Source organism: Trachemys scripta, chromosome 5 (assembly GCF_013100865.1).
Source record: "Trachemys scripta elegans isolate TJP31775 chromosome 5, CAS_Tse_1.0, whole genome shotgun sequence".
NCBI classification, from domain to species: Eukaryota; Metazoa; Chordata; order Testudines; family Emydidae; genus Trachemys; species Trachemys scripta.
Window position 1 is genome coordinate 89,766,854 of NC_048302.1, and position 27,165 is coordinate 89,794,018.

Genomic DNA, 27,165 nt, shown 5'->3' on the forward strand with positions numbered 1-27,165 from the left:
ATTATAACCATAGGGTTGCCAACCCTCCCGGATTTTCCTGGCATCTCCAAGAATTAAAGATAAATCTTTAATTAAAGAAATCTCCATGAATTTGTCCAACCAAAGTTGACAACCCTATGTAACCAGGACAGTAATGTTTTAAAAACTTATTAATTGGTCATGGATAACTCTAGGGTAGGTTAAGCACAATGGCTAACATGTTTTTTTAAACATGACTTGTCTATTTCTACACTGGGGTGAAATTATGTTTAACATCATGTTAGTTAAAACATTGGTTAAATGCTTGTAACCTGATACATGTTCCTAGTGTAGACATGGCCTAGGTGGGATATGTCAAAACTTTTCCCTTCTTCTCTGAGCTCCATTGATTATTGGGGAGCCTTCCTATACTAAACATTTACAATGTAAAGTCAGTGTTTTTTTTTAAAAAAAAAAAGTATACTGTTTAGATCTTTCTTCCTCTGTGTGGGAAATGCGTCTGCTGTTAAAAATCTCTAGACTTTTCAGCAGTTTACAGCCTCCAATCTCTCCATGTAATTTTGATAGTACCTTCTCTGACACTGTAAAGTAATAGCTACCAAGCTGGATTCACCCTTGATGTAAGCTGGCACAACTCTCTGTGAAATCAGTGGATGTTGTGTCAGCTTACCTAACCACTGAATTTGGCCCTCCCTGTTCTATTTTCTCCAAAGATGATATAGAGTATAGTGTATAATTGCTATGTCCAAGGCCTACTTTTGAAATAGAAGGGGGAGCTCCGTGATGAGTGACAAGCTATTACTAAGCCTATGTTGTTTTTGTGAAGTGTGCTTCAGCAACTTCAGTGCTAAGAGTTGACATTCGCATCACTCCCCATATTGAAAAGCAATTAGAGTCCAGAGTTTTAAATACAGATTGCACGATACACAGATGGATAGTGCACATTATGGACTTCTTTGGTTTTCAGTGGTGGTTCATCTATTAAATCCTGATTCTTGCAGTTTCTCACAATGTTTAGGAGATATTTTAAATAATAGAAAAGATCTGTCCAAGCCTTTTGGCATTCTCTCAAATAAGAAACCATGGAGTCAGGTCTTTGAGAATTCACAAGTGGTCACTGCACAAGTAATTTATAAGCATAGCATTGGCCCTCCACAGGTTTAATGACACACCCACCATCTTTACACAGTTGGTTACAAAAAAGTGGAATATTACAGGTCATTATTTCCTAAGGCCTTTAGATTTTTTTTTATAGGTCAAGAAACTTCCTACAAAGCTAAAAAAATGCCCAGAACTGTCTTTGTCCAGGGGTGATTTGAATGCTAGTCACATAACAAAAGAAAGTCTATTGGACAATTAGCTGAACTTAAACTGCCATTTTTTCTGAGTCCTTATACCTGTGCTTTGATCTGAGTAACTTATCAACCCAAAGACAGTTTAGTTCTGAAAGAAACAACATTACACTTCTGTATTTGCTCATGAGAACTTTTTTTTTTAAATCAGGCAAAGTTTTAAGACCAACAATGATGGCAGTTTACTTTCCTACTAGCCTTTTGAATATCTTAGATTAATACCTTTTCCTCCCTCTCAGCAACAGCTGTTTTGTGCTTTGCTGAATCAGTGTGTCTTTGGTGAGTAATAGCTCAGAAATGGAGGCTGTCATTCCCAGCAAATACATTAATCCTCACATGGAGTTTGTAATGTATGCAGCATGTCATATTTTCATCTGCCTTGAGATGCAGCCAATAACAATTTCATATGGATGCTTCTTTTGTGTGTGTGTGTGTGTGTGTGTGTGTGTGGTTAAATGTGAGTTTCTGATAGGAGCCTGTCTCAACAGTGAATACGCTACAGCTACTTCATTCATTTTGATATTTCCTCTGCCAGCTTCTCTTAACACCCCCCAGTATAGGGGGAATACAAAAGCATGTGTGGAATGGGGGGTGGACAAAAGGGGGCCACTTCTCTTGGTCCTCTACTGGTGTAATGTGACTGCATGCTAGTGGCAGAAGTTGGAGTACACCCCCTATTGCTCTAACTTCTGCTGGGACAAGGTGGCTGAAAATCAAGGAACCACAATTGGCTCCCTGTTCCCCCACCCACACACCCTCTACATCTGAGCTCTGCTAGAACGAACTGGAGAACTGAGCCCTATTGTGGCTTGACAAAAATGAAGTAAAGTACTTGGTTTACAGGTGACACATTTGGGAAATATTTACATACTCAAACATGTACTTGCCCCCCCGGGAGTTAAGATGAACGGTGTGGGGGGTGGAAGGGTCTGAAAAAGGGATATGAAATGCAAGATATTTGAAACTGTATTGGAAGCTACTAACTTCAAGCAAGTCATTTTACTTGGAAGGTTTCAGGGTCACCAACAGCATCTGTGTCAATTTTAAGACAGCTGATTCATCTGAAAAGAAACAGCTTCTTTCAGTGAATGACAGGAGATGATAATCTAGCATGACAAGGAATTGGCTGATGATGGGAGTAGTAAGAAAATTTAAATCAGACTTAGAAAAAAAAAAGTAACGTTAAAAAAATCACTGAAACCTATAACCAGCATATTTAAAAATATTGGCTAAAGAGCTCTTTGAGGCAGTAATATTTATATTGAACAAATCTTGGAACCCTGGGGAAGTTCCAGAGGCCTGGAAAAAAGCTAATGTTGTGCCAGCATTTAAAAAGGGTAAAAGGAATGACCCTGATAAATATAGGCTGATTAGCCTGACACTGATCCCAGGCAAAATAAATCCATGTATGTCAGCCTTACAGAATCAGGGACTGTACTTTGCAAAGCAGTGACTCTGAAAGTAACTTGGGAACCATGGTGGATAACTAGTTGAACATGAGCTCCAAATGCCATGCAGTGGTTAAGAGACCTAACATAATCCTTGGATTTATAAACCTGGGAATATCGAATAGAAAAAGGGAGATGGCATTAATAAGATCACTGCTGGAATACCTGTGTCCAGTTCTGGTGTCCACACTTTCAAAAAAGATGGTGACAAATTAGAAAGGGTTCAGAAAAGAACTACAATCTTAATTAAAAAAATCTGCCTTATAGAGAGACTAGTTTAACTATGAGAAGATTGAGAAGTGACTGATCAGAATCTTTAAGTGCCTGATATTAGAGGACTGTAATAAAGGATGCTTAATCTAGCAGAAAAAGACACAGTGAGATCTAATGGCTGGAAGCTGAAACTAGACAAATTCAGACTAGAAATAAGGTGCAATTTTTAAACAGTGAGGGTTATGATGTGTTGCAGCAGGTTGCCTAGGGATGGGGTGGATTCTCCATCACTTGAAGTCTAGATGTCAAGACTGGATGTCTTTCTTAAAGATATGCTGTAGTTATGGGCTTGATGCGGATTCACTTGGCGAAATTCCATGGCCTGTGCTATGCAGGTAGAAGAGGCGGTCATAGTGGTTCTTCCTGGCCTTAAAATATTGGCATGTTATATACAGCAGGGAAACAGACTGGGCTTTTTGGATGATAGAATTATCAGTAGATAATGGTAGAGGGAACTATGTGGTTGTCAGTTCCAACTCCCTGTCTCAGAAAGGAAGGATCCTGGACTCTGCTTTTCATTTACTTATCTCAGTTGGAATACAACTAATGAACACTGTTTCCTCTGCCTCTCCCCAAACCACATGAACTCCTTTATGAAGGGAAGGTATGGTGGGGAGGCTATCAATAGAGTGTCCTGCTCACCTTAAATCAACCATTACTTGAGACTACAGGATCAGGCCAGCCAGGCAATTATCTAGAAATGCAAATATCTTTATTGGCCTAAGCAGCTCCCAGGTTGTCCATTCCTAAGGCCAGCTTTAGCTTGATTAATTTTTCCCAAGAAAGGGGAAATGGTTTCCATCTGATGATTATTCATGACTTTATTTTGGAATCTGAAATGGAGGATAATTGGCTTTTTTCCCCCCCTTTTAGGGCACCAATGCCTCTGCTCTGGAAAAAGACATTGGTCCAGAGCAGTTTCCAATCAATGAACACTACTTTGGGTTGGTCAATGTAAGTACCATTTCTGTAAGGTGAACCGTATACTATTTTATATTGAGCAGTTGTAATGAGAACCATATAGACTCTTTTATGGTTTGATGCTGCTTTAATTTCAATGACCTCCAGTGCAACACTGATTTAAGGCTAGAATTTGGGAGGGTGCTCCTAGTGTTCCAGGGGACATTTTAGGTAATATGTTGAAAGTTGGTTGCAGCTAAGTCAAACATTTTAGGACATCTACCATTTGAGGAGAACAGCTTAGTGAAATCTGAGTAGTTTTAACATTTTATAAACCACTTCTTTCCCTGACCCCAAGTAAAATTAAATAATATCTTTTTCTAGCTATAAAAACCCCACTTTGATATTTACCTTTTTAAATCAGGATGCATGAAGTCAATGGGAATGGAGTATTTACATGGTTAAAATTTGGCATATGCTTAGATGTATCTGTCAAAAAGTGTTATTCACCTTATGGAGAGCGGATGAGCGAAAGCATCCAGTCTAAAGGGTGTTTTTCATGTCCCGAATGAAACCAATTTAAGTTCTGCTCCTATTGCAGTCAACGGGAGTTCTACCATTGATTTCAGTGGGAACAGGAGTGGGCCATTCCAGAGCATATTCGTTTATAGGAACTCTTATCAAAGATACTCTCATTGCAGTGAACATCTTTTAAATAATGCCCTACATTTGGAGCTTTTATTTTTAGTCCTAGTCAGTTAAGAAATTTTAATATTTATACTTTTTTTTTTTTTTTTGCTGTGTGACAATCAGTAAATGGCACTGAACCTATATTCAGTAAACAGCTGTGTGGTAATTGATGTGGTATTTTACTGGGGATGCAGATTGCAGAGGCTGGATGAAGTGATTAGTTTATATTACCTTGCACAGTGATTCAGGGCATTTTTGCTTTTACATTTGCAGTTTGGGAACACCTGCTACTGTAACTCTGTGCTGCAGGCATTGTATTTTTGCCGGCCATTTCGGGAGAATGTGTTGGCATACAAGGCCCAACAGAAAAAGAAGGAAAACCTCTTGACATGCCTGGCAGACCTTTTCCACAGTATTGCTACTCAGAAGAAAAAAGTTGGAGTGATTCCACCAAAGAAGTTCATTTCAAGGTTACGAAAGGAGAATGGTGAGTGCAAACTCTGATTCCTTTCAGAGACTCATGTAATGCCTAGGAAAGTAAAAACATTGAACAGTGTGGTCAAATTAATCAAACAATCAGGTTAGATTTGTAATAAGCTTTTAATGCTTTGTTTCCTAAATATTAATTATTTAGTGTATACATATATACGTGTGTGTGTGTGTTGTAGTTGGCAATAACTATACTAGGATTTGCAGTTAAGGGCCAAATCTTCCAAAGGTGCACAGCGGCTCTATTGATATTTCCACTGCATGGAGGGGCAGGCTGTAGAAAGCCAGCAGCAGGCAGTTGGGTCTGGATGAAGGGCTCTGCACATTGCAGAGGAGTGCTCTGCAGTGGCTTTCTATACAGTACCATGGAGATGGATATTTTGGGCAGCTGGAAGAGTGAATGAGGTGTGACCAGTAGGTTTGTGGATAGTACAGATCCATTAGCCCAAAACATCCTGGGGTTCAGTATGTGCATGCATGCAGTGAGCTACATCTGCTGCTCCTCCCATTCCCAGAAATAGTGACTTCACAGGAGCAATGGTGCCCACTCCATCTGGGGAGATTCCCCTCTAAGGGCATCAGAGGAGGAGGCAGTCTTGGTAACACAGTTTCATTCTGCATGGGAGCCATATCAGTGGGTGTGGCCCAAGAGACAATGCAAAGGGTCTACATACAGATAGCCCTGTGCCTCTGATGGAACCCCCTGGGAAGGGATTCACATGTATCTTGGCTGGAGGGGGTTGTAGGAGATAAAAATACATGTATTTGGGGAACAGAAGTTCCTGCTTCTTTGACAGAGAGTGGGATAGGGGCAAACCAAGCTGCTGATGGAAAAATTCAAAGGATATTTTGAAATGGGAGCATCTCATATAACATCACCACAGAGATGCCTCCCATGAGTTTCCTTCTGGTTTGTGACTGTGCATGTGTGCGCACCATCTGGCCCATTATTTATTGAGCTTTATTGACAGAAACAAAAATTCAGGAAATGTTTTCAGGAGCAATGCACTTACCAAATTACTGTGGGAAAACAATATCTCTTTGAAAAAAAAAACACATCTTTTTGTGTCAGACTCTCCCACCCTCGATCCTCACCCATGTTTTTTATTGCCCCAATTGAGCACATTCTTAACATAGTGCACATAGTCAGTGGGATTACTCACAAGCTTAAATTAGGCAGGTTTTAAAGTATGTTCCTGAATTGGGGCTTGTAATTGTATTTGGGAGCAAAACCTGAATTTAGATATATCCTTTCCTGCATGGAGCAAAGGAACTTTAGAAAGAGACAATTCTTCTTCTCTCCTATGCAGATCTCTTTGACAACTACATGCAGCAAGATGCACATGAATTTTTAAATTACTTGCTAAACACCATTGCAGACATCCTGCAGGAAGAGAAGAAGCAGGAAAAGCAAAATGGGAAACTAAAAAATGGCAACATGAATGAAGCTGAAGAAAACAATAAACAAGAACTCACCTGGGTGCATGAGATTTTTCAGGGAACACTGACTAACGAAACTAGATGTTTGAACTGTGAAACCGTAAGCATTGGGGTGGTTGATATTTTTACACACTAATAGATATGTATAAATATGTGAATCTATTCTGCCACCTGAGAAATGTGGATATTCCTGTATAACTTCACTTCTTGAAGTGAGTATATTATTTTCCAAAAATACATTTTTGTAAACATAACTTGACTAACCTGTCCCAAACTTTGCAGTTATAATATATGGTTAGATACCTCATTAACTAATCTGATATACCCTTTTCATTCAAGCCATCTTATTTATAAACAGTTAAGTATATATAGATGCTGCTGCAACTGTGGACAACGAATTTGCCTCATTATTCCATGAGTTAGGGATAACTACATAACTCACAAGTGGCAAAGTTAAGATCAAATTGTGCTAATTCATCCCTAAGAATGTCATTAAAATTCAAAATATTTGCTAGCAACACACTGTACATTATCAGGTTCTTTTTCAGTATTTTAAAAGAATGTCAACTTTAAAACTATTCATTTTGAAAAATGAGTACGAGTAGTTCCACCTAGTATACCTGAGAGAGTTCCCTGCCAATTTTTGTTGTTTTTCAATCACACTTTCCTATTTAAAAAATGTTTTTCTCTCCCTTGTTGCTGTGTGAAAGACCCCTGCAAACAACAGGGAAACTGGCTATTCTGGGAGAACAGTTGACATTGATATAAAGTGCTGTCAAATGCATAGAGGACCAGATTCAGTTGCCCCTGCTCATGTAGAGTAGCATTGTACTCCACAAAAAGTCTCCTTGATCTAAATAAGACTACTTGCAGAGTAACAATATCAGAATCTTGCCCAAAGTGAAAAAACAATGGGAAAAATTGAAAAGCAGTGTTTTGTCTAATGTATTTCAGTTATAATAACCCTTGTAACAAACAATAGTAGGTTAAAAAATACCAAAGGCTGTTTTTTAAATTGACAATGTCCCTTTAAACTTTTGAGATGAAATCCTAAATTTATATTCAGTGTTTGTTTACTCAGGGAAATTCCCACTGAAGCCAGGATTTTGCCCTAGCTAGCTGAGCAGAACTACTAAATACCTTATTTGTAAAATCTTACAGTGGGTCAGGCCATTGAGAGAAATTTGGGGCCCTGGAACATCATGTTCACTGGGGTCCCACCCCCTCCCCTTTCATTTTATTTACACAGATGTTACAGATGTTTTGAAGGGCCCCCTGAGCTTGGGATCCTGGTACAATTGTCCCCCTTACCCTCATCCCTGTTGTCAGCCCTGCAGTTAGTTCAAGGTTTGGTGGAAAAATTAACTTCTGAAGATTCCTGTTGTTGTTATAGGAAGGTTGATCTTATAGCTTCCTATGACTGCAGGAAAAATATATTCATACACTTTTCTAGTTTGTATTATGTAATTTTTTATTTATTTATTGTTTCTCATACTTTTTGGAAAGCAATAGAATGGATTAAAAGATGTGGTACAAGTATACAATCTACAAAGAGTTATTCAGATACAGGCAGTCTTATTCTTATTTATGAATGCAGATGTAATCCACTCTTCCAGTTAATTTTAGTACAGTATACATCACTCTACTTCCAGATCAACAGGTTCCGTCCCCCCACCCCCCAGTCTCTCTGATGGTTTGAAACTGTACCCTTTGAAACCAATGGCAAAATTCCCAGTGACTTCAGTGGTAACAGAATCAAGCCAAAAGACTGAGTATCTACGTGCATTTTTAAAATTTGATAAGCCAGACAGAATTTAGTTTGTTCTTAGTTCCAGCAGCAGAGACAAAATGTTCTCTGAAATTTTGTTCCTCTGTCTTTTGAATTCTAGCTCCGTGTTTATACTACAGGCAATTGTTGAAAAGTCCTGTGGTTTCCTGTCATTTTGCACGGAGTTATGTCACAGAGGGGATTTTTGTTTGAAGAGTTGCTGTTAGTTTTATTTGGACATATTTTATGGCTACCCACATCTTTGAGAATATCAAAATTCATCCCCAGTTTCCTATGGGTTCAGGGCTGGCATCAACTGGATTCACCATGTCAGCTGGGTTGGTGGTTACTTTAAAGATGGGCCCAAACCAGAACATTGATTCCAGAACCCCTTGAATTTTGTGGATCTGAATCCGAGCTCAGATCCAACTCTGTGATATGGCTCCACAGCAGAATACAAGCTCCAACCCTCTCCAACTTTGGAGAAGTTTGGATCCAGATCTAGACTTGAACTTTGCTTCTCAGCCCCATCTCAAGGTATTCTAATGAGATGCAGACACACATGGAGTTATTAACAGTTTAGAGAGAGTATTTAATCAGTGTGCACTACTTTTTTTTTTTAAATAAACAGGATTTGATTTTCATGAAGTTGGCCAAAATCAGTTCATGTGGCAATCTTGCTTCAAACTCAGTTTCTTTCAGAGCTGCCTAATACATGGCTGCATTTCTGGATTTTGAAGATTTCCCTCAGCCACCAGCCTAAACCTTTTGTACTTATAATGAAATAAGAGGCTAAAGCATGAATATTGGAGACCAATTGAAAAGAGCATATTTTCAATCTTAAACATGTGATATGTGTTTACATACAGAAGAACCTCTGTGGTTGCTGATCTGGGATAAATCAAAGGCCGGGGGGGTCTTTTTCTTATTGCAATAAACTTAGATCCTAGGAAGATTTATTCATGTCTGTCATTCTCAAGACTCTTCTAAGACATATTCTGTGTTAATTAGTGATGGGTCCCAATTAAAACCTAAGGCCTGAACATTCCTGAATTTTGGAGAAGTCTGGGATCTCAATTCAGATTTCTCAGCTGGCAGTTCTAAAATAGGCTAAACTAAAACCATGGCCCTAAACACCTCCCACTCCAACAATTTCCCCAAATTTGAATCCTGTAATTGACTGAAATCCTTTAAGGTGGCCTATAAGGGACATGAGTAGAGCAGGGCAGAGAACAGAAATTACATTTTGCAGAGCATTGTGAGATTTCAATTTTTGTTTTCATTTGGCTGGAATTGAAACTGAACATGTAAAATTAAGCGTGAAAGAAAATTACAGGGGAAAAATTGTTTGAGCTTGATCAAAAATGTTAGAGCAATTACAGGATTAATTTCATTTTAATTTTAATTTCACTGTATGGTATAATGCAACATTTAAAAAATTCAAAACAAAATTGTTTTAAAGGAAAAATTGAAATTTTTCATTAAAAATATTGAAATTAAATGGGACATTTCAATATTATTAGAGCTCCCTCCCTCCCCTTTTTTGTCTGAAATAAAATTTTGATGATATGGACATGATTTTGCAAAGCATTTCACTTTCTACGGAACTGCATTCTCTGAGGGAAAACTATTCTATTGCATTTTTTTCCAACCAGATCTAGATGCAAGGCTAAAGATAAAAAATTTGGTACAAAACTAAAAATTTGGTACAAAAGTGCTATGTTTACCTCCCTGATTGTCCCTGAAGATGAAAGAACACAAAACCAAATGGTATCCATTTTGGCGAATATGATATTTCTCCATGCATGCCCATTCTTGATTTATACCAACCACTGCACTTTCATTGCGGTCCTGTCCACAGGGGTGAATATAATTATGTAGATCTTTAGCTGTGTGCATATAATGCGGTATATTATATGTAAAAGACGCAAGTAAACTCTGGTACAATGTGCACTTAAAAAATTTAAAACGGGCAAAACTATTTTCATATTGTTTTAAAATTCACCATAGAACAATGTGTATAAATTATAGGTGCATCTCAAGGGGAAAGAGGTGAAACACCTCGGGCTGGTCTACACTACACAATTAGGTCGACGTAAGGCACTTATGTCGACCTAATTATGTCAGTGTCTACACTACAACCTTGCTCTCACCAATGTAAGTGCCCTACTACACTGACATCATAACTCCACCTCCACAAGAGGCATAAGGCTTATGTCAATGTAGTTAGAGCAACACAATGTTTGCGTAGACACTGTGTCCCTTACATGGGCTTGTCAATTTCACGGCAGGAAAACCCCAGGTGGCTTCCCTCAGCTCCCAGTGGGGAATGAGGGTGGGGGGGGAGGGGCGGGGCGAGAAGTCCTGGGCAGCTTCCCCCATGCTCTGTGCAGGGAATGGGGGGCAGGATGGGATCCCAGTGGGAGCCTGTGGGGGTGGTCTCTCAGCTCCCGACACTGCCCCTCTTAGATTGGTGAAAGCGTGCCTGGTGAGCATGCATATCACTGACCCAAGGAGGGTAGTGTAGACATGCACCACCACAGTAATTACTAATATAGGTCGACTTAGGCCTTGGCTACACTTGCAGCTGTACAGCGCTGTGAGATAAACCTGTCTTCGTACAGCTGAGTAGGGAAAAGCGCGGCAGTCTGTCCACCGTGACAGCTGCCAGCGCAGTGGTGTGGTCACACTTGCAACATTTGCAGGTGTGTTGGGAGCGGTGCATTATGGGCAGCTATCCCAGCATTCATGTGACTGCAATGTGCTTTTCAAAACGGGGGTGGGGGTGGGGTGGATTGTGACAGGAAGTGTGGAGGGAGAGAGAGTGCTTTTTGGAGAACGTCAGCTCTCTATTTTGCAAGTTCCGAACTCCCAGCCCCCTGCTCATTCATTTACTCACTCAAAGCAAGCTGCAAACTGTTTGCTTTTCTCTGTGGTACGAGCTTTGAAACCGGCACTTCCGCATTCCTGCAGCCGGTCACAACAATGGAGAGGATTGGCCACTTGACAAGGTGATTAGTACAGCGCTGCAAGCGTTTACACTCACACCCGTGAGTCATAGCCACTCCGCTGCAGCTGTTATTCCTCTTGGAGATGTGGATTACCTGCAGCGGTGTACCCAGGGAGATACAGCGCTGTAAGTGCCCTGCCAGTGTGGATGGGGAGTGAGTTACAGCGCTGGGGGAGGCTTTACAGCGCTGTAACTTGCAAGTGTAGCCAAGGCCTTAGGTTTGTCGTGTAGACATCCCCTTATTCTTTATATTTACATCAGTTATTTTTCACTCTCCTGCTTCTATCACAAGCATCTGAAAACCACAAATGAATTAAAATTTGGCTGCTCCAAAAATATGGTGGTGAAAAGCCAGGCCATTTTAAGGACTAGAGATAGATGGTCACTTGGTCATGGTCAGTGAGTTGGGATAAGTGCCAGAAACAGAACTGAAATGGTGTGAAAGGTTGATTAATGTACTTGCTGACTGACACGGGAACCTATTTATACAAAGCCAGAAATCTGTCTAGAAAATATTAAAAGTAGTTATTTTGTACAATTTGTATTTGTAGTAATTGTTTCAAGTGCAAAATTTGTATATGGGTTTCAGGTGCATTTAGACGTGTGTTTATCTTTTACATATGTATTTTTTGCTACAGGTTAGTAGCAAAGATGAGGATTTTCTTGACCTTTCTGTTGACGTGGAGCAGAACACATCCATTACGCACTGTCTGAGGTAAATGAATGGAAGATTCATAAATGCATCTGTTTGGGAATCATTTCTACCCCACTCTCCTAAATCATGTTTTCTTTCTGATTCTCTCAGTCCAGTAAAGGTTGAAAGTAAAGGTTCTAGGAACATCCCTGAGTGATGAGATGCAAGACAAACTGTGCAGTGTTAACTGAGGTTTTGCTGAGCAAAAGAAAAAGGGAATAATTTGGATGTTCATGATGCAATGGAACCTTTAATAAGAAATTTACTTTAAATTCATTTTGTTCGTGTGTGTATGTGTGTGTGTGTGTGAGAGAGAGAGAGAGAGAGAATATGGTTCCCTATTGGGGTAAGAAATTGATCATCTAGTTCACCTGGAAGAGTTGTTGCTGAATATGAGTTTGCTTCAGTGGGATTTAAGTATGTGTTTAACTTTAAGCCCATGCTCAAGTGCTTTGCTGATTAGGACTTATATACATTCTAAAAGTTAAGCATATGGTTTGCTGAACTGGGCCCAGAGACCTTAGAAACAAGGGATTTTAAAAATCTAATTTTCTGCTTTGTAAATTACAATCTGCTCCTCTGCTTGTAATCCTAACATTATAGCGGGAGAGGAATCTTGACTTATTTTGCAAGTTCCAATTGTGTAGGGAAGCTGCAGTGCAGCAGAAACTGACAACTTTTTAACCATTATCCCTGAAAGATTTTTTAAAGAATACCGTTTCCAGGTTCACATAGACTGACTGCACTGGATGGATTTAAAATATCATGAGTCCTGGCACTGACTACGGTAGATAGGTATCTATGTTCAAAACAATATGTTATTTTAATTAAATAATATCAGAAGGCCAAAATAGTCTTTCAAGGTCCAAAGTTACTTAGAAGTTTTAAAAATACATTTTAAATGAAGCTTCAGAATCTCAGAGAGACCTCCTTACATAGCACACTACACCTAAAAACACACAGAAAGAGCAGCAACTAGGATATAAACAGCTTCCTGAATCAGATGCAAGTGAACCATTCCACAGAGTACGGGAGATGGGGGATTATTATTGCATTTTGGAATGTTACTTATGCTGTATGTCAGGGTTTTGCTCAGTAACTACCATTTCATTTCAAAACTCTGGATTCAGGAGAATTCTCCTTTTCAGTTTCAGGCCAGTTTATTTTAGGGTTTTGTACTGATGCTCACCAACATAATATGTCTGTATCAGTGGAGCTAGTTTGTGACCATAAAGGACTTTGCCTTGGAACACAGGATGTCTTTTTTTCTATTCTTTTAGAACAGTGTTCTTGACCACGAGTAATCACACTGGTATTGGTACTTCAGTCGTTTGTCACTGATACTTTAGGCTCCTGACCTTAGTCACTGGTTTGGGCCCAAATGTGCCACCATTGATCATCTCTCTTTCAGCTGTATGCTTTCAAATTCCAATGGCACTTAGGATTCTCCAAATAGAAGGGTATACAAAGACTGTAAATAGGAGGCAGGCAGCATTGACTTTTGCAGCCAAAATCTGGAAAACTTGTTAGGAACTGGTTTCAGAGTAGCAGCCGTGTTAGTCTGTATCCGTAAAAAGAACAGGAGTACTTGTGGCACCTTAGAGACTAACAAATTTATTAGAGCATAAGCTTTCGTGGACAACAGCCCACTTCTTCGGATGCATCCGAAGGTGCCACAAGTACTCCTGTTCTTGTTAGGAACTGTTGTTCTAGAAAACTATCTAATACCTGTATGTGAAAGTACCCTAAACTATACTTCTGAGTGCCAGCCTGTTAGATTTAAACAGAAAATTGTATCACAATCAACCATATGTAAAAAACAAATTGCACAAATAAGTTATACTAGATATTCTAAACAGAGCTTAATATTTTATCTAACCTCTTGATTGTTAAACTCATAAGAAATGTATTGTTTAAAAGGACCCCTCTTCTTCAAGGCTACATAGTTCTTCAATAAAAGGTACAGTCTGGAACGGAGAGCCTTCCTAATACTGTGATTTGAATCTGTGCAATCCATTCCTTTCCTCCTACACTTTGCCAGTATCATATGTCTTTCAGCTAGAACAGAAGCTAGGAAGTTTAGTAGCCTGGCTGGACAACCTCCCATACACATACAGTAATTTACAGTACTGACATAACTAAAACCTTGGCAACGTACAGTATAACAGCCACATGCTTTAAGTAGCCTTTCCATCCTCCATTGCAGGAACATAATAGGATGAAAATACTCCAAATCTTTTTTGAGAAGGTGGCTACAGATTGTTACCTACAAAACACACAAGGCAGAGAATCCACAATTGTTATCCTTTGTGATGGCCTTTTAGAAGGAGCACAACTCCCTCCTTGAGAATAAGAAATAAGAGAAACTCTCTTTTAATTAAACATTTGTAAAGCTAGAACACAGGCCTTCCATAGCTGCATTATTATTCTGTATCACTCATGATAAAATGGACAAATGCCTCTGCAGCCTTTTTCAGCAGGGAACATCAAATTATATTACTAAATTTCACTGCCTGTTTTCTATGACAATAATTGCTTTTGCTGCATCTTCATGATGTAACTACTGTAATGTTGAAAAGAGGAACAAGTAAATAAGAATTGTTCAGTATTTCAATAAAATGTATTTCTTCACCAGTATAGATGAAACTTTTCTAGTTATTTCTGTCTTTGGTCAGATGAAAAGGTCTTTATGTGTTTAAGTGCTCCAAAAAATACATGCCTCCAGCATAATCTTTCTCTCCTGAGTATGAGGTCTGGCAAAGAGCAGGAGAGGAATTCATCTAAGAACAAAATGAATTATGTATCAATTATTTTTATTTCCATTCCAAGTTATAAAGGCCCGTTGACTCAGTCCATTTGATCCCAACTTTCAACTCCAGTCTCTTTGTTATATATTTTTATCCCATTAAAAGATATTATTTATATTGGTTACATGACTAAATAACACCAACACACTTTCTATTTTAGAAGGCACCTTTCTGACCATTGGGTAAATCTTGCAGAGAGACCTATAGGTTTTTTTTTTAAATAATCCAGATGGGCTAATCCAGAAATAGTTTGGGGTGGGGTGTGTGTAAGTATCTAAAAATTCCCCTCTGCTCCCAATTAAAACCACACAAACAGAATTCAAAGTCTTTTTTGGATCAGTGACACGGGGGAGAATTAGGAGTGTCTTGAGTGCTGCAGCTGTTGGGAATACCTTACCCAGTCCTGAAGCTCTTTACTCCTGGGGGAATTCTGCACCACTGCACATGCAGAATTCATGTCCCCTGCAGATTTATTTGCTTTCCTGCAGAAAAATGACTTTCTGATGGGGAAGCAAAGGAAAGCCACAAGAGCGGTCACATATCCCTCCCCAGCGGTATGGGTGCATCGTTTTGGGCACCCAGAGTAGTCAGTAGAGAGGTAAATCACCAAGCGGGGGTGGGGGGGGACTGGGGATGCCCTGGCTTGTGGCTCCTACCCTGCACCAGGCTCAGCTACTAGTCCCAGCTGGGTTGGGAGTGTGGGAGGACAGGACTTCCCCTTTCCCTGCAAGGAGCAGCCTGGCTGGGTCAAACCCACCCTAGAAACCTTCCCCAGCTGCAGGAAGTTCTGCCTACCCACTTCCTGCCCCCATCTCTCCTCCGCAGAAGGAGGGGTCACTGTATGGGGAGTTGCTCCCCCATCCACCCAATCCCCCCCCGCGACCACCTGCATTGGAACATTCCTGCACCCAGACCTTCCCACTGAGCCCCACCCTCCTACATCTGGACCCCCACACCCAATCTACCATCCACTGAGCCCCCCTGCACTGAGCCCCCACCCCGATGAGCCCCCCACACCTGGACCCCCATCACACAACCCCACTTTCCCAGATGCCCCCCACCAAGCCCCATCCCCCCACACCCATCCCCTTGCCCTGCTGAACCACCTTCACCTGGACCCCCCGGCAACCTGAAACCCCCACAACAAACTCCTGTGCATCCAGATGCCCCCGCACTCGGACCCCCTACTGAGCTGCCCACACCCAGATTGCCCCACACAGAACCTTTTCAGCCAATACCTGGATTCCCCCACGCATTAAGCCCCTCCACAGTTAGATCCTTCCTGCCCACACATGGTACGCCTGGTGCAGAGGGGCAGTGCCCTGGGGTGTTTCTGGGGCAGGTCCAGCCCTTGCGCTGTCTCAGGGTCCTTGTCCATGTTCCAGGGTGGGGGGAGAGGCAGAGGGTGATCTCCCACCTTGCACAGCCACTGGCCTGTGCTCCCCATTGCCATGCTGTAGCCTCCACATTTATTTATTGACAAATAAAATTTGTGTGCAGAATTTTTACTTTTTTTGGAAGAGAATTCCCTCAGGAGTACCTTATGCACACACATCTTGCATGAACTTCAGTGTGAGTTATATGCACGGGATGGAAGCATGCATGTTGAATTTAATACTGTTGAAAAGTCTTGCTTGGTGAAGCAATTGCCAGAGTGAAGCAAGTAGCAGCACAAAACTCTTGGTACTCACAAAGAAAAGTAATTCTTAACATTCCCCCAGCAAAGCACTTCAACACATGCTCAAGTTTAAGCATCAGTAGTCACACTGAAGTCAATGGGACTACTCAGGTATTTAAGTGCTTTGCTGGGTCAGGGCCTTTATAAGTCTAAGCTGTGATGTAAATAGCATGTTTTAGAAATTGGATGAAACTCCTGTTGATTTCAGTGGGGCCAGTGTTTCACCCATTGTGTCTTATTGGCTTTTCAGTTAATCAGTCCAAGTGTGATATTGGGGGAAGTTTCAAGGAACATTAAGAATTGATAATTATATTTATTTACAGAGACTTCAGCAACACAGAAACATTATGTAGTGAACAGAAGTACTACTGTGAAACTTGCTGCAGTAAACAAGAGGCACAGAAAAGGTGGGTAAAGAACAGTGCAATTCAATCCCTGTTCAGGTAAATTGAGCTCTTAAGGTACGTCTACCCTGCAATAAAAGACCTGTGGCATGGACACAGCTGGCCCAGGTCAGCTGACTTGGGCTCGTAGGGCTATAAAATTGCAATGTAGCCATTTGGGCTTGGGCTGGAGCCTGGGCTCTGAAATCCCACAAGGGGGAGGGTCTGAGACTTTGGGGCATGTTTTTTTTTAATCATAGTGTAGACATATCGTTAGTAGAAATTTAAATCACTGCTGAAGTGTAGCGTCACTCACTCTGTTACTGATACGTTAAACTACGGTCCAGTCCTCCAACTTCTGTGTTTGTACAACGTTCCCAGTCTCCTGCCTGTGATACCTTTGTGGCTACAGTGAACCCCCTCCTGAACTTGTTTGCAGCTTCTTGGCCTCTAGTGGCTGCAAGCCTCTCCAACACACGTACACTCCACATGGCCCTTGAAACCAAGAGGTAGAGCCACAGCTGCTGCACACGTCTCTTAGGTCTCCAGTTACTGCTGATGGAATACCTCTATTTACAAAGTGCATTTATAATGCGCAGGCATAGGATTGCAAGAAAAGAATAACACTGACCTGAGCAGTGCTTCATAATATACACCCTTATTAATGATTTCACAGGATGAGAGTAAAAAAGCTGCCAATGATCCTTGCATTGCACCTCAAGAGATTCAAGTACATGGAGCAGTTACACAGGTACACCAAACTCTCTTATCGTGTGGTATTTCCTCTGGAGCTACGTCTCTTCAACACATCCAGTGATGCAGTCAACTTGGATCGCATGTATGACTTGGTGGCTGTTGTCGTTCACTGTGGCAGGTAAAGTGCATTCAGGTGTACCCAACCTATTATTAGATCAGTAGTATTGCCAGTTCCAAACATTCAAAAATCATGTGTCAGGCCTCAAAATATATTGAGATTGGTTTAAAAATCATAAGATTTTAAAAATGATTTTGGGTTCTTTTGTCTTTGGAGCTTTTTTCCCAGGCTTCTCAGTAGCCAGTCTGCCTGGTGAAGAGTTTACAAACTACTCTCACCAGGCAGACTGGTGGGGCCCCCGGGAGCCAGGAAGTATACTTGTTTGAGAAACACCAAAAAGGTTCCTGGGAAAATTTCATTGTTTCTAAAACAAGATTTAACAGAATTTCAATTCTGCAAAAAAATTTCAACATTTTTACTTTTTGCCCTAATTTAAGACCAAACAATTTCCGAAAACCTCAAATTGTTCATGGATGTCAAATTCCGTTTCCTGACCAGCTCTACTTGAAACAGGTATCATAGGACTACAGAAATGAGACATGGAAAAGGATCAATCAAACTGTCTAATTCAGCTATCTGCCAATACATGTATATCTAGAATGCTGACTCTGGGCCTGATCTTGCAACAAATTTGAACAAACAGACCTTTACTACTGTGCAAAGTCACATTGAAGTCAATGGGATAGCATATGAAAGCCAGGGTCTGCCTGTGCCAAGTTGTTTACATAGTTGAGACCAACTTTAGGTTACCTAAAATTGGATTATTCTAAAATATTTCGGACCAAAAATATATATAATTATAGGCCAGCTCAGAATCACAGCAGGAATATCCTGCATTGCCATATGAAATACCTATATCTCAGTCAGATTTTTGTAAATGAAGATGGTGTAAATCCAAGTAATTTAAATTGAGTTACTCTGTTTATATACCAGTGTAACAAAGATTAGAATCTGGCCCTCTGTGTCTTACTTCTGTTGGGCTGGAAATATGTGGAGACAGCATATTCAGACTCTAGCAGCAGGCAGTGGTTGTATTTTCTTTTCTTACTAAATGGTGATTGCTTCAGCTGGCTGATTTTAAGGATTGGTAATGATTGGTTAGAATGAAGAATCGTAGCTATAATAGGAGTTCTTGGATGTAATGGATTGTCAAGCATGGAAAAAACTGGAAGAATTCTTAAAGCTCAAAAGGAATGTGAACTAATTGTTCTCCCCACCCAGAAGAAGATACATAATTGCATTTCCACGTTTAATATCAGCCTGTTTTCTTCCTATTTAAATTCCATTGAGCAATTTTGAAAATATTTGTCATAGCTTATGTCTGCCACCAACTAATTGTCAATTACTTTTTAGCTAGATTTATAAACTACCATAATGCAGATAATGAGAGGACATTCAATTTTCAGTTGACCAACTCATTTTAGATAACCCAGTATAGGAGAAAGAAGAATGCACATGTATACTTAACACTGCAAGCTGGCTTACAAGGGCTTCAGTGGAAATATAATATCCATTTAACATATGACTTATCAAAACCAGCCCATTTATATCTCTGATACTTTTTAATTACTTTTTTTTCTAGTGGACCTAATCGTGGGCATTATATTACCATTGTGAAAAGTCATGGATTTTGGCTTTTGTTTGATGATGACATTGTAGAGGTCAGTATGCGGATGATCATGAAAAGATTACTGGTGTGTAAGTTCCTATGTCCATTTGGTGTGGCATACCATTCAGAGACCATCAGCTTTTGATGGTGACTTGATTTCCCCCTTCCCTTTCCCCTCAATTTAAGAAAAGATTAACAAGCCAATCTCTGTCTCCTCTCATAAGCTAGGCCCTTCAGTCCCCTATCATCCTAATAGCTCTTCTCTGCACCTGTTCCAGTTTGAATTAATCTTTCTTGAACATGGCTTACCAGACCTGTGCACAGTATTCCAAATGAGGTCTGACCAGTGCCTTGTACAATGGCATTAATACTTCTGCAAAAAGAACAGGAGTACTTGTGGCACCTTAGAGACTAATAAATTGTTAGTCTCTAAGGTGCCACAAGTACTCCTGTTCTTTTTGTGGATACAGACTAACACGGCTGCTACTTTGAAACCTGTCATTAATACTTCTCTATCTCTATTGGCAATGCCTCCCCGATGCATCCTAGAATCATATTTGCCCTTTTTCACAGCTGCATCACATTGGTGGCTAATAGTTATCCAATGATTGACCTGCACACCCAGTTCTCTCTCATCCTCTGTCACTTCCAACTGATGAACCCCTGGTTTGTAGCAGAAATTCTTATTATTAGACCCTAATTGTATGACTTTGCTCTTTGTACTATTGAATTTTATCCCATTTGTTATTCCAATCTTCAGGGTCATCCAGATCCTCCTGTACAATATTTTGATCCCCCTCTGTGTTAACAGTGACTCACAACTCCATTAGTAACCTCCCTCCAGTCTGATAGTTCACCTTTCAGCACAGCCTCTATAAATCAGAGCAGAATCTGGCCTACAGTTGGTGCAGATGCAGTCTGCTCATAGTGCAGTAGTGTCTCAAGCAGACACTAAAAATCGCTGCAGTATGTTGCCAAGACTAGGGGCTGGTTCTGGTCTCACTCTAGTGTAAGTCAGGAGCAAATTCATTGCAGTTACAGTAGAGTAAAACTGGTGCGAGATCAGAATCAGGCCCATTGTTTGGAAGGAGATTGCGTGGTACTGTACTACTTAAATATAAGGGTAGCAGAATCTGTCCCAAAAGATGCAGTGATGAGGAAAATAAAAGGAGGAAAGTAGAGGACCTCTGGGGGAAGGCAAAAGTTAAATGCAGTATCTACCATTACATTTGTAGAAACCTTAAATCACAATTTACCTGTTTGCTATTATGTAACAGAGAAAAGATTCTCTCCATTTAGCTATGGCAAATCCTGCTTGGATTACTCAGAGTAGTAGTCCCATTGATCTCAATGAGCGAAGCAAGCAGGATATGGCCCCTAAACTATTAAACTGCCCATTCACTTCTTGAATCACTATCAAAACTTGCTAATCATTACCCTGAGGCAAATAACTACATACATGTTTTTGCATTTTTATATTAATTTAATCCAAGCTTTTTTTTTTTAAGCAAACATTTTAAACAACTCTGTTTATTTTTGCAGAAAATAGATGCTCAAGCTATTGAAGAATTCTATGGTCTGACCTCTGATATATCAAAAAATTCAGAATCTGGTTATATTTTATTCTATCAGTCAAGAGAGTGACTTGGAGAACTGTGAAATGCTGCAAGTGGAGAAAACTGATCAGCACTGTCGACTGACTTTTACAGAGCACATTCTGAATAGTCGAACAATGATCTATCTTATCTTCTACTAAATGGTTTATGTGTTCTTGACTATAACCCTTCATTTCTGACATGCAGCACTTTTTTTTTTTTTTTAGTATGACTCCGAATGAATTGCAGTCAGCACTTAGTAAAATTTATATGGACTAACATTTACAGATAATAGGATTTGGGGTCATCTGTTAAATCCAGCTGAGCTAGAATAGTATTTTGTATGGAAGTGTGCATTACATTTAGGGCAAATTGTTTAAACTTTCTAAATAGCTTTGGGATATCATTTTATGAAGCATTCCTTTAAATATGTACTAATATGTATTGTTATCCATTTTAAGTGTAGAAAAAAGTATATTTCATAACCATTGGAATTGTGGTTGCATAGGGGATTTTGTCACATGTTACTCTCCATCAGTAGAAAGATATTCTTCCCAAATCCTTTGAGCTTTGGGTTATTAAAAACTTGAAATGTGTAACTTCAAGACTACAATTCACATAAAGAGATTTAAATGACATTGGAGCAAAATGATACAATGTGTCCAGTCTTCCTGTTTATCCTGATGAGAGAGCACAGATAAGCTGAGCTTGTCATTTTGATTCTAAAACAACAGAGGCACTGAGGGTTTTGTGGGGAAAAGTGGAGGGAGAGGTTCCTCATATGAAGTACTTTTCTAAGGAATGATCTTATGTTTCTGCCAAAAAGAATAACAGAACGTGTGTGTGCTTATTGAGTTCGCAGATATTCCAATATTGAGCATACAAAACATCTCCTTCATCAGGGCTAGTATTACACAGTCTAGTTAAGTAATGTTATTGATACAATATCTCTCATTGGGCTCAATCTCACAATGTGCTGAGCACCCACAGCTCCAAATGACATCAGTGGCAACTGTAGGTACTCGGCACCTAGGACAAGGCCCATTGCTTATCAATGTAGAACACCTGTTATGTAATAATCCGTTGTTTACACCTGCAGTATGTATTGACCATAATCCCAATCAGTAGTCATGTTTGTCAACATCTCAATCACTGTGGTATCAAAGGTTCAAGAGTACATGGTTCTAGAGATATCAAAAGGCATAATGTGACTGTTCATGTTTTACTTTTCAAACCTGGTTGGCACTGGTCATGTTCTAGCTAATAAATTGCTATACAAGTAATACTGGAAGTACTTGGCAAGAAAGGAGGGTAGGAGGAAGTATCAATAGGGCATGAGAAGGGATTGATTGTGTGTTGAGAGTAATTTTCTGTCTGACAGCTAACTTGGTAGATTTAACAATAATATTTCACCATTTAGTGTATGGACTTTAAGAATCGAATCCTGATCTCACTGAAGACAATTGGTAAAACGACCATTATCTTCAATAAAACCATGATTTGGCCCTATTAGGGGGGAGAGGAGAGAAAGAGAGGGGGAGGAATTCTAGAAAGAAGCATCATCATCTCACAGTATTTACTGTTATGTGTTTTTAACTTTGTATATTTATTAGAAAGTGTCACCTTCGGTACTTTTTTAGAAGTTCAACTGTAGTTTTGTCGCTGAGCTTTTTATTTCAACAAATATTATTTAAAACCAGTGTTGAATCTGATAGCTCCGTTTCTCTTGGGAGAGTGGGAAAAAAAACTTACTTGTGTTACAATCTGCTGTGAAAGTGAAATTGTTTTTGTTACATTTTAGTGAGCGTGCAATGTTAGCCTCTGGTATAACATGGTTTGAAGTTTATTTGGAATTATAAGTGGCCATTTTATACCAGTGGCCATATACTAAGAAGTATAGCACTTTAACTTGGAAGAAAAACAAAACTGGATTTTTCATCTTCAAAGATTTGTGAATTATTTATTATGCTGGTGTATTGATCCAACAGATCAGACACAGAATCTAATCCTACAACTCTTCTTATGCAAGTAGTCCAAGTGTTCTAATGGGACCATTCACATGAGTAAAAGTTGGAGAATTGAGTCCAAACAAGGGCACTTTTTTCTTTTACTCACAGTGGGATGGAAGTTTTACCATAGAGGACTATGATGTTTCTTAATTTTAGACTGGCCTAATAAGAGGTTTCAACGATCTCTGAAGTCCATTGACTTTAATGGAACTGGATCAGGCCCTAAATTCAGTAAAATAACTTGTCTTCTTTAATGGAATATTTCTGAACATTCACATCTTTCCATTTAATAAATGTTGCCATCTTTTGTCTGACAAGTGAGACTGTATTCTGGTTGTGAATAAATGCACTTTTTAGATCAAAGTTACCCAAGGTCAGACAAACATTCTGTACTTTGCGATTTGCTGCCATATATTTTTAGGATGTGTGTGAAACTTTACAACAAAACAAAAAGAAATAGCAATGTATGTGTTGTGTTCGGGACTGATGTTTGTATAAAGAACAATTGTACATAAAGAAATTATTTTAAAATGTGTTGGATTCTAGGAAATGGTTTTTGTGTTAATAAGGTTTGGGTATTGCAGCAATAGTTAAACACTAACATCTAAGATTCAGCATATGCAAATTTTTGTTTTTCCCAGGCTGCAAGACAAGACTTTACGTTGGATAATAAATTCAGATAATTACAATTTGTTCCTTGATACTTTATGGGTTAAAAAAAAATGTCCATCAACATTTCTGTGATACATTAGGGGGACCCAGAGGAGTTATATGAAAGTGCTGCAGGGTTGTTAAATAAGAGGGTTTTGCTAACTCAAGAAAAGATTTACAGGAATGATGTAACACGAGTAGAAAATCAGTGGCTAGATTTCAACTTTGAAGAAATCATGGAAATACTACAAAGTAATATCAGCATGAACTTTATTTTAGCACCAGTTAAATTACTCTGTATTTGTTTGGTCTGTCAATCAAAAAAATTTTAATCATGATACAGTCCTAATCATCAGTTAAGGCTCCATCCACCAACCTGTCTCCAGGCCAGCAAAACTCAATCATGTGCTCAACTTTAAAATGTGAGTTGCCCCATTGAAGTCCATAAAGCTATACACTTGGTTAAAGTTAAGCTCATTTGTAAGTGCTTTGCTGGATTGAGGCCAGGGTGATCAGCGCCTTGCAAGATGATGTACATTTATTTACCTGGATTTTTAATATATGCATGGTACATTTTTCAGACATTTTATATACTTATATTTTTCACTTCCAGTGCATCATGAAAAGAGTGGAGAAAATCTGGGACAATCAAAACTTTTCTAGCCAGCAATTTTAGAAAAAAATTGCAGTAGATTGTCTGTGCTCTTGTATAATGTGATTTTTAGTTTATAGAGCTAACTGGATTAGTCCCAAGAATAATTTAAGTTCATTAGTTGTTTTGTGTGCCATTGCATGAGATGTATTTTCTGTATAACGTTGTTACTTGTTCATCTCCACATTTTATTACATGCTTTTATTTATAGAAAAGAGCATTTTTATTCTCTGTTGGTATTCCGCTAAACCCAAGGAAGTGTTACCGTGCACTGTGTAAATTAGCTATCTTGGAGGAGAAGTTCAGACCCAAATTTTACGTATCACAAAACAAGCTGTCAGCATATTATACATTTTCTATTTTTGGAACATAGTAGATGGGGACAAAAGAAGGGATCAGTGAAGAAGGAGGATCAATGAAAGCAGAAAATCTAGTTGAAAATAAGATGTGCACAACCACCCCAATACTCATCCAATTTCAATAGGGTACAGATGTGGTTCAATAGACTAACATTTTAAAGTCTGACTCCTTTAGCAGTTAAAATTAAAAAGCAGCAGATGTTTCCTATGCATTGAATTTAGCAAAGACATTAAGGGCTTGTCTATGCTGCTGCGCTGCAGTGCAGCCTACAGGGGTGTGAACTGCAGAGTGCACCAAAATGTTACAGTCTAACTGCCCTGTGTGGACTCTGTAGGCACAAACTAAAAGGCTAGTTTGCATGAATGTAGTCCTGTTTGAAAGAGGACTAAGTTTATGCAAACTCGGTACCTTTTAGTTTGCATCAGCAGTGTCCACATGGACCAGTTGATTGCATCAAAATGCCATGCTCTTACAATTCATATCCTCATAGACCATTCTCCGGTGCGGTGTAGCCATAGCCTAAGACTTGAACGAAGATGTAAGTGGAATTTATGCAACGTTACCATGGATTCTAGCATTTTATTACACATGGCTTTTATCTTCAAATAGTACATTTCATATACATTTGCACCCATATGTGTTATACTGTGCACCGGGGGCCTGATCCTGAGCAGTGCGGACTACTTGCAACTTCCAGCTACTCGGCACCACTTGGCAACAGGTCCTTAATGTTTTATCTCTTGTTTTCTGTTTTATGGCCAGGGAGTTTGAGCACTCCCTTTTACAGTTTAATGTGTATTAGAATTTTAGGGGATTCTTTATTTATACCTATTTTACTCTAGTACCTTTTATCAGTGTTGTTTTAATTTATTTGTCTTCTATTTCTCAGTAACTGTACTATTTACTGTATTTCTATAATTATTTAATTGTATAGCTAATATTGCTTAGCCTTATGTTTTAATTATGTACTTTGATTTTTTAATTGATTCATGCACTTTAAGCAATAATGTTCATCTTGTGAAATTTCAATCAGTTTAACACTTTGCCTCTAAAATAAAGTTTTCAGAACAAACACACACAAAAACCTATCTAGAGAATTGTCTATGGAATATTGTATACAAAGAGACACGGTGGGTGAGTTAATATCTGTTGTTGGACCAACATATCTTGGGGAGGGCAAGTCTACACTATGGCAGGGATCAATGCTCTGAGATCAATCCACTGGCGATTGATTTAGCAGGTCTAGTAATGACCTGCCAAATCGACTGCAGATTGCTCTCCAGTCAACCCCTGTACTCTACCCCCGATGGGAAGAGTAAGGTAAGTCAACTGGAGAAAATCAGTGTAGACCCACAGCGCAGTAACTCAACCTAACGTCGACTCCAGCTATGTTATTCATGTAGCTGGAGTTGCATAGCGTAGGTTGACTTATCATGGAAGTGTAGACATAGCCTCAGAAAGACAAGCTTTTGAGCCACACACAGCTCTTCTTCAGGTCTGGGAAAGGTACTCCCAGCATCACAGCAAAATGCAAAGTGGAAAAGATTGTTTAGCATAAGCACTGAGCACATATTGTAAGGGAGCATTCAAGGTAGAGTGGCCTGTTAACCTCTCTGCAGTCACAGGACACAAAGAGGGAGTTGGTAGGTTACAAATTATAGTAATAAACCAAAATCCACTGTTTCTGTTCAATCCATAATTCGACTAGCAGAGTAACAAATTTTAGGTCCTAGACTTGTCTTTTGAAAGTGTTGTGCAGGTTTCCTTTGAGTAAGAGGACTGAGAGGTCAGATATAGAATGATCGCTTTGTGAAAACAGTTCACCCACAGGTGATAGGTTTTTTTTGGTCTTTTATCATTTTCCTGTGTGAGTTCATTTGAAAGCATAGTGATTGCCTAGTTTCAACCACATAGTTGTTATTGGGGCATTTAGTGCACCAGATGAGTACACCATATGTTGTGACAGGTATGTGTAGGATCCATGGATCTTGAAAGGTGTGTTGTGGGGGATGGTGATCATTGTAGCAGTGGAGATACGTCTGCAGGTTTTGCATCTGTTGTTCTGGCAGGATCTGGTGCTGCTTTGAGTTGATGTGTCCTAGGTCAGCTGTGTAGTTCAAAAGCTTGTTTCGCTCACCAAAAGATATTCCTCACCCAACTTGTCTCTCTAATCGCCTGGGCTGAACACAGCTACAACTACACTGCAAAGAGATTTGAGTTTTTGAGATATGGCTTACTATAGTTTGTTTAGCCAATCAAAAACTGATTTCATGTCTAAAATTTAAATTAATAATACATACAATAGAAATCACATATGTGGTGGTAGCATCTACACAAAAAATTGTATTTGTCGTACACATTTGACAGCTTCTTCTGCTTACTGGTCCATCTGGGAGTACAAATGACCACCATATAAAAATACACCTGCTACAGAAACGTTTCCTTCTTTTCCCCAAATGGAGGATTACCTCTTCCCTCTGCCATGTCCACTCCCCCAATTACACTGGTCCCTGTACTCCCCTATCAGTCAGTCATACTTCCAAGCACTTCACAATCTTTAATGT

General features: G+C 39.5%; 1 protein-coding gene across 3 annotated transcripts in view; it reads left to right on the plus strand.

Moving 5' to 3' along the window:
- USP46 (ubiquitin specific peptidase 46) overlaps positions 1–23,630 on the plus strand; it is a 33,108-nt gene extending 9,478 nt beyond the window's left edge. For all 3 annotated transcript variants that reach the window (XM_034770838.1, XM_034770837.1, XM_034770835.1), the window contains 8 exons: positions 3,926–4,006; positions 4,916–5,129; positions 6,442–6,671; positions 11,988–12,064; positions 16,852–16,935; positions 17,588–17,785; positions 19,308–19,386; positions 20,877–23,630. In XM_034770838.1, the coding sequence (XP_034626729.1) occupies positions 3,926–4,006; positions 4,916–5,129; positions 6,442–6,671; positions 11,988–12,064; positions 16,852–16,935; positions 17,588–17,785; positions 19,308–19,386; positions 20,877–20,978 (1,065 nt within the window). In that variant the 3' untranslated portion in view covers positions 20,979–23,630. The remainder of the gene's footprint in view (positions 1–3,925; positions 4,007–4,915; positions 5,130–6,441; positions 6,672–11,987; positions 12,065–16,851; positions 16,936–17,587; positions 17,786–19,307; positions 19,387–20,876) is intronic.
- The last annotated feature ends 3,535 nt before the right edge of the window (positions 23,631–27,165 follow it).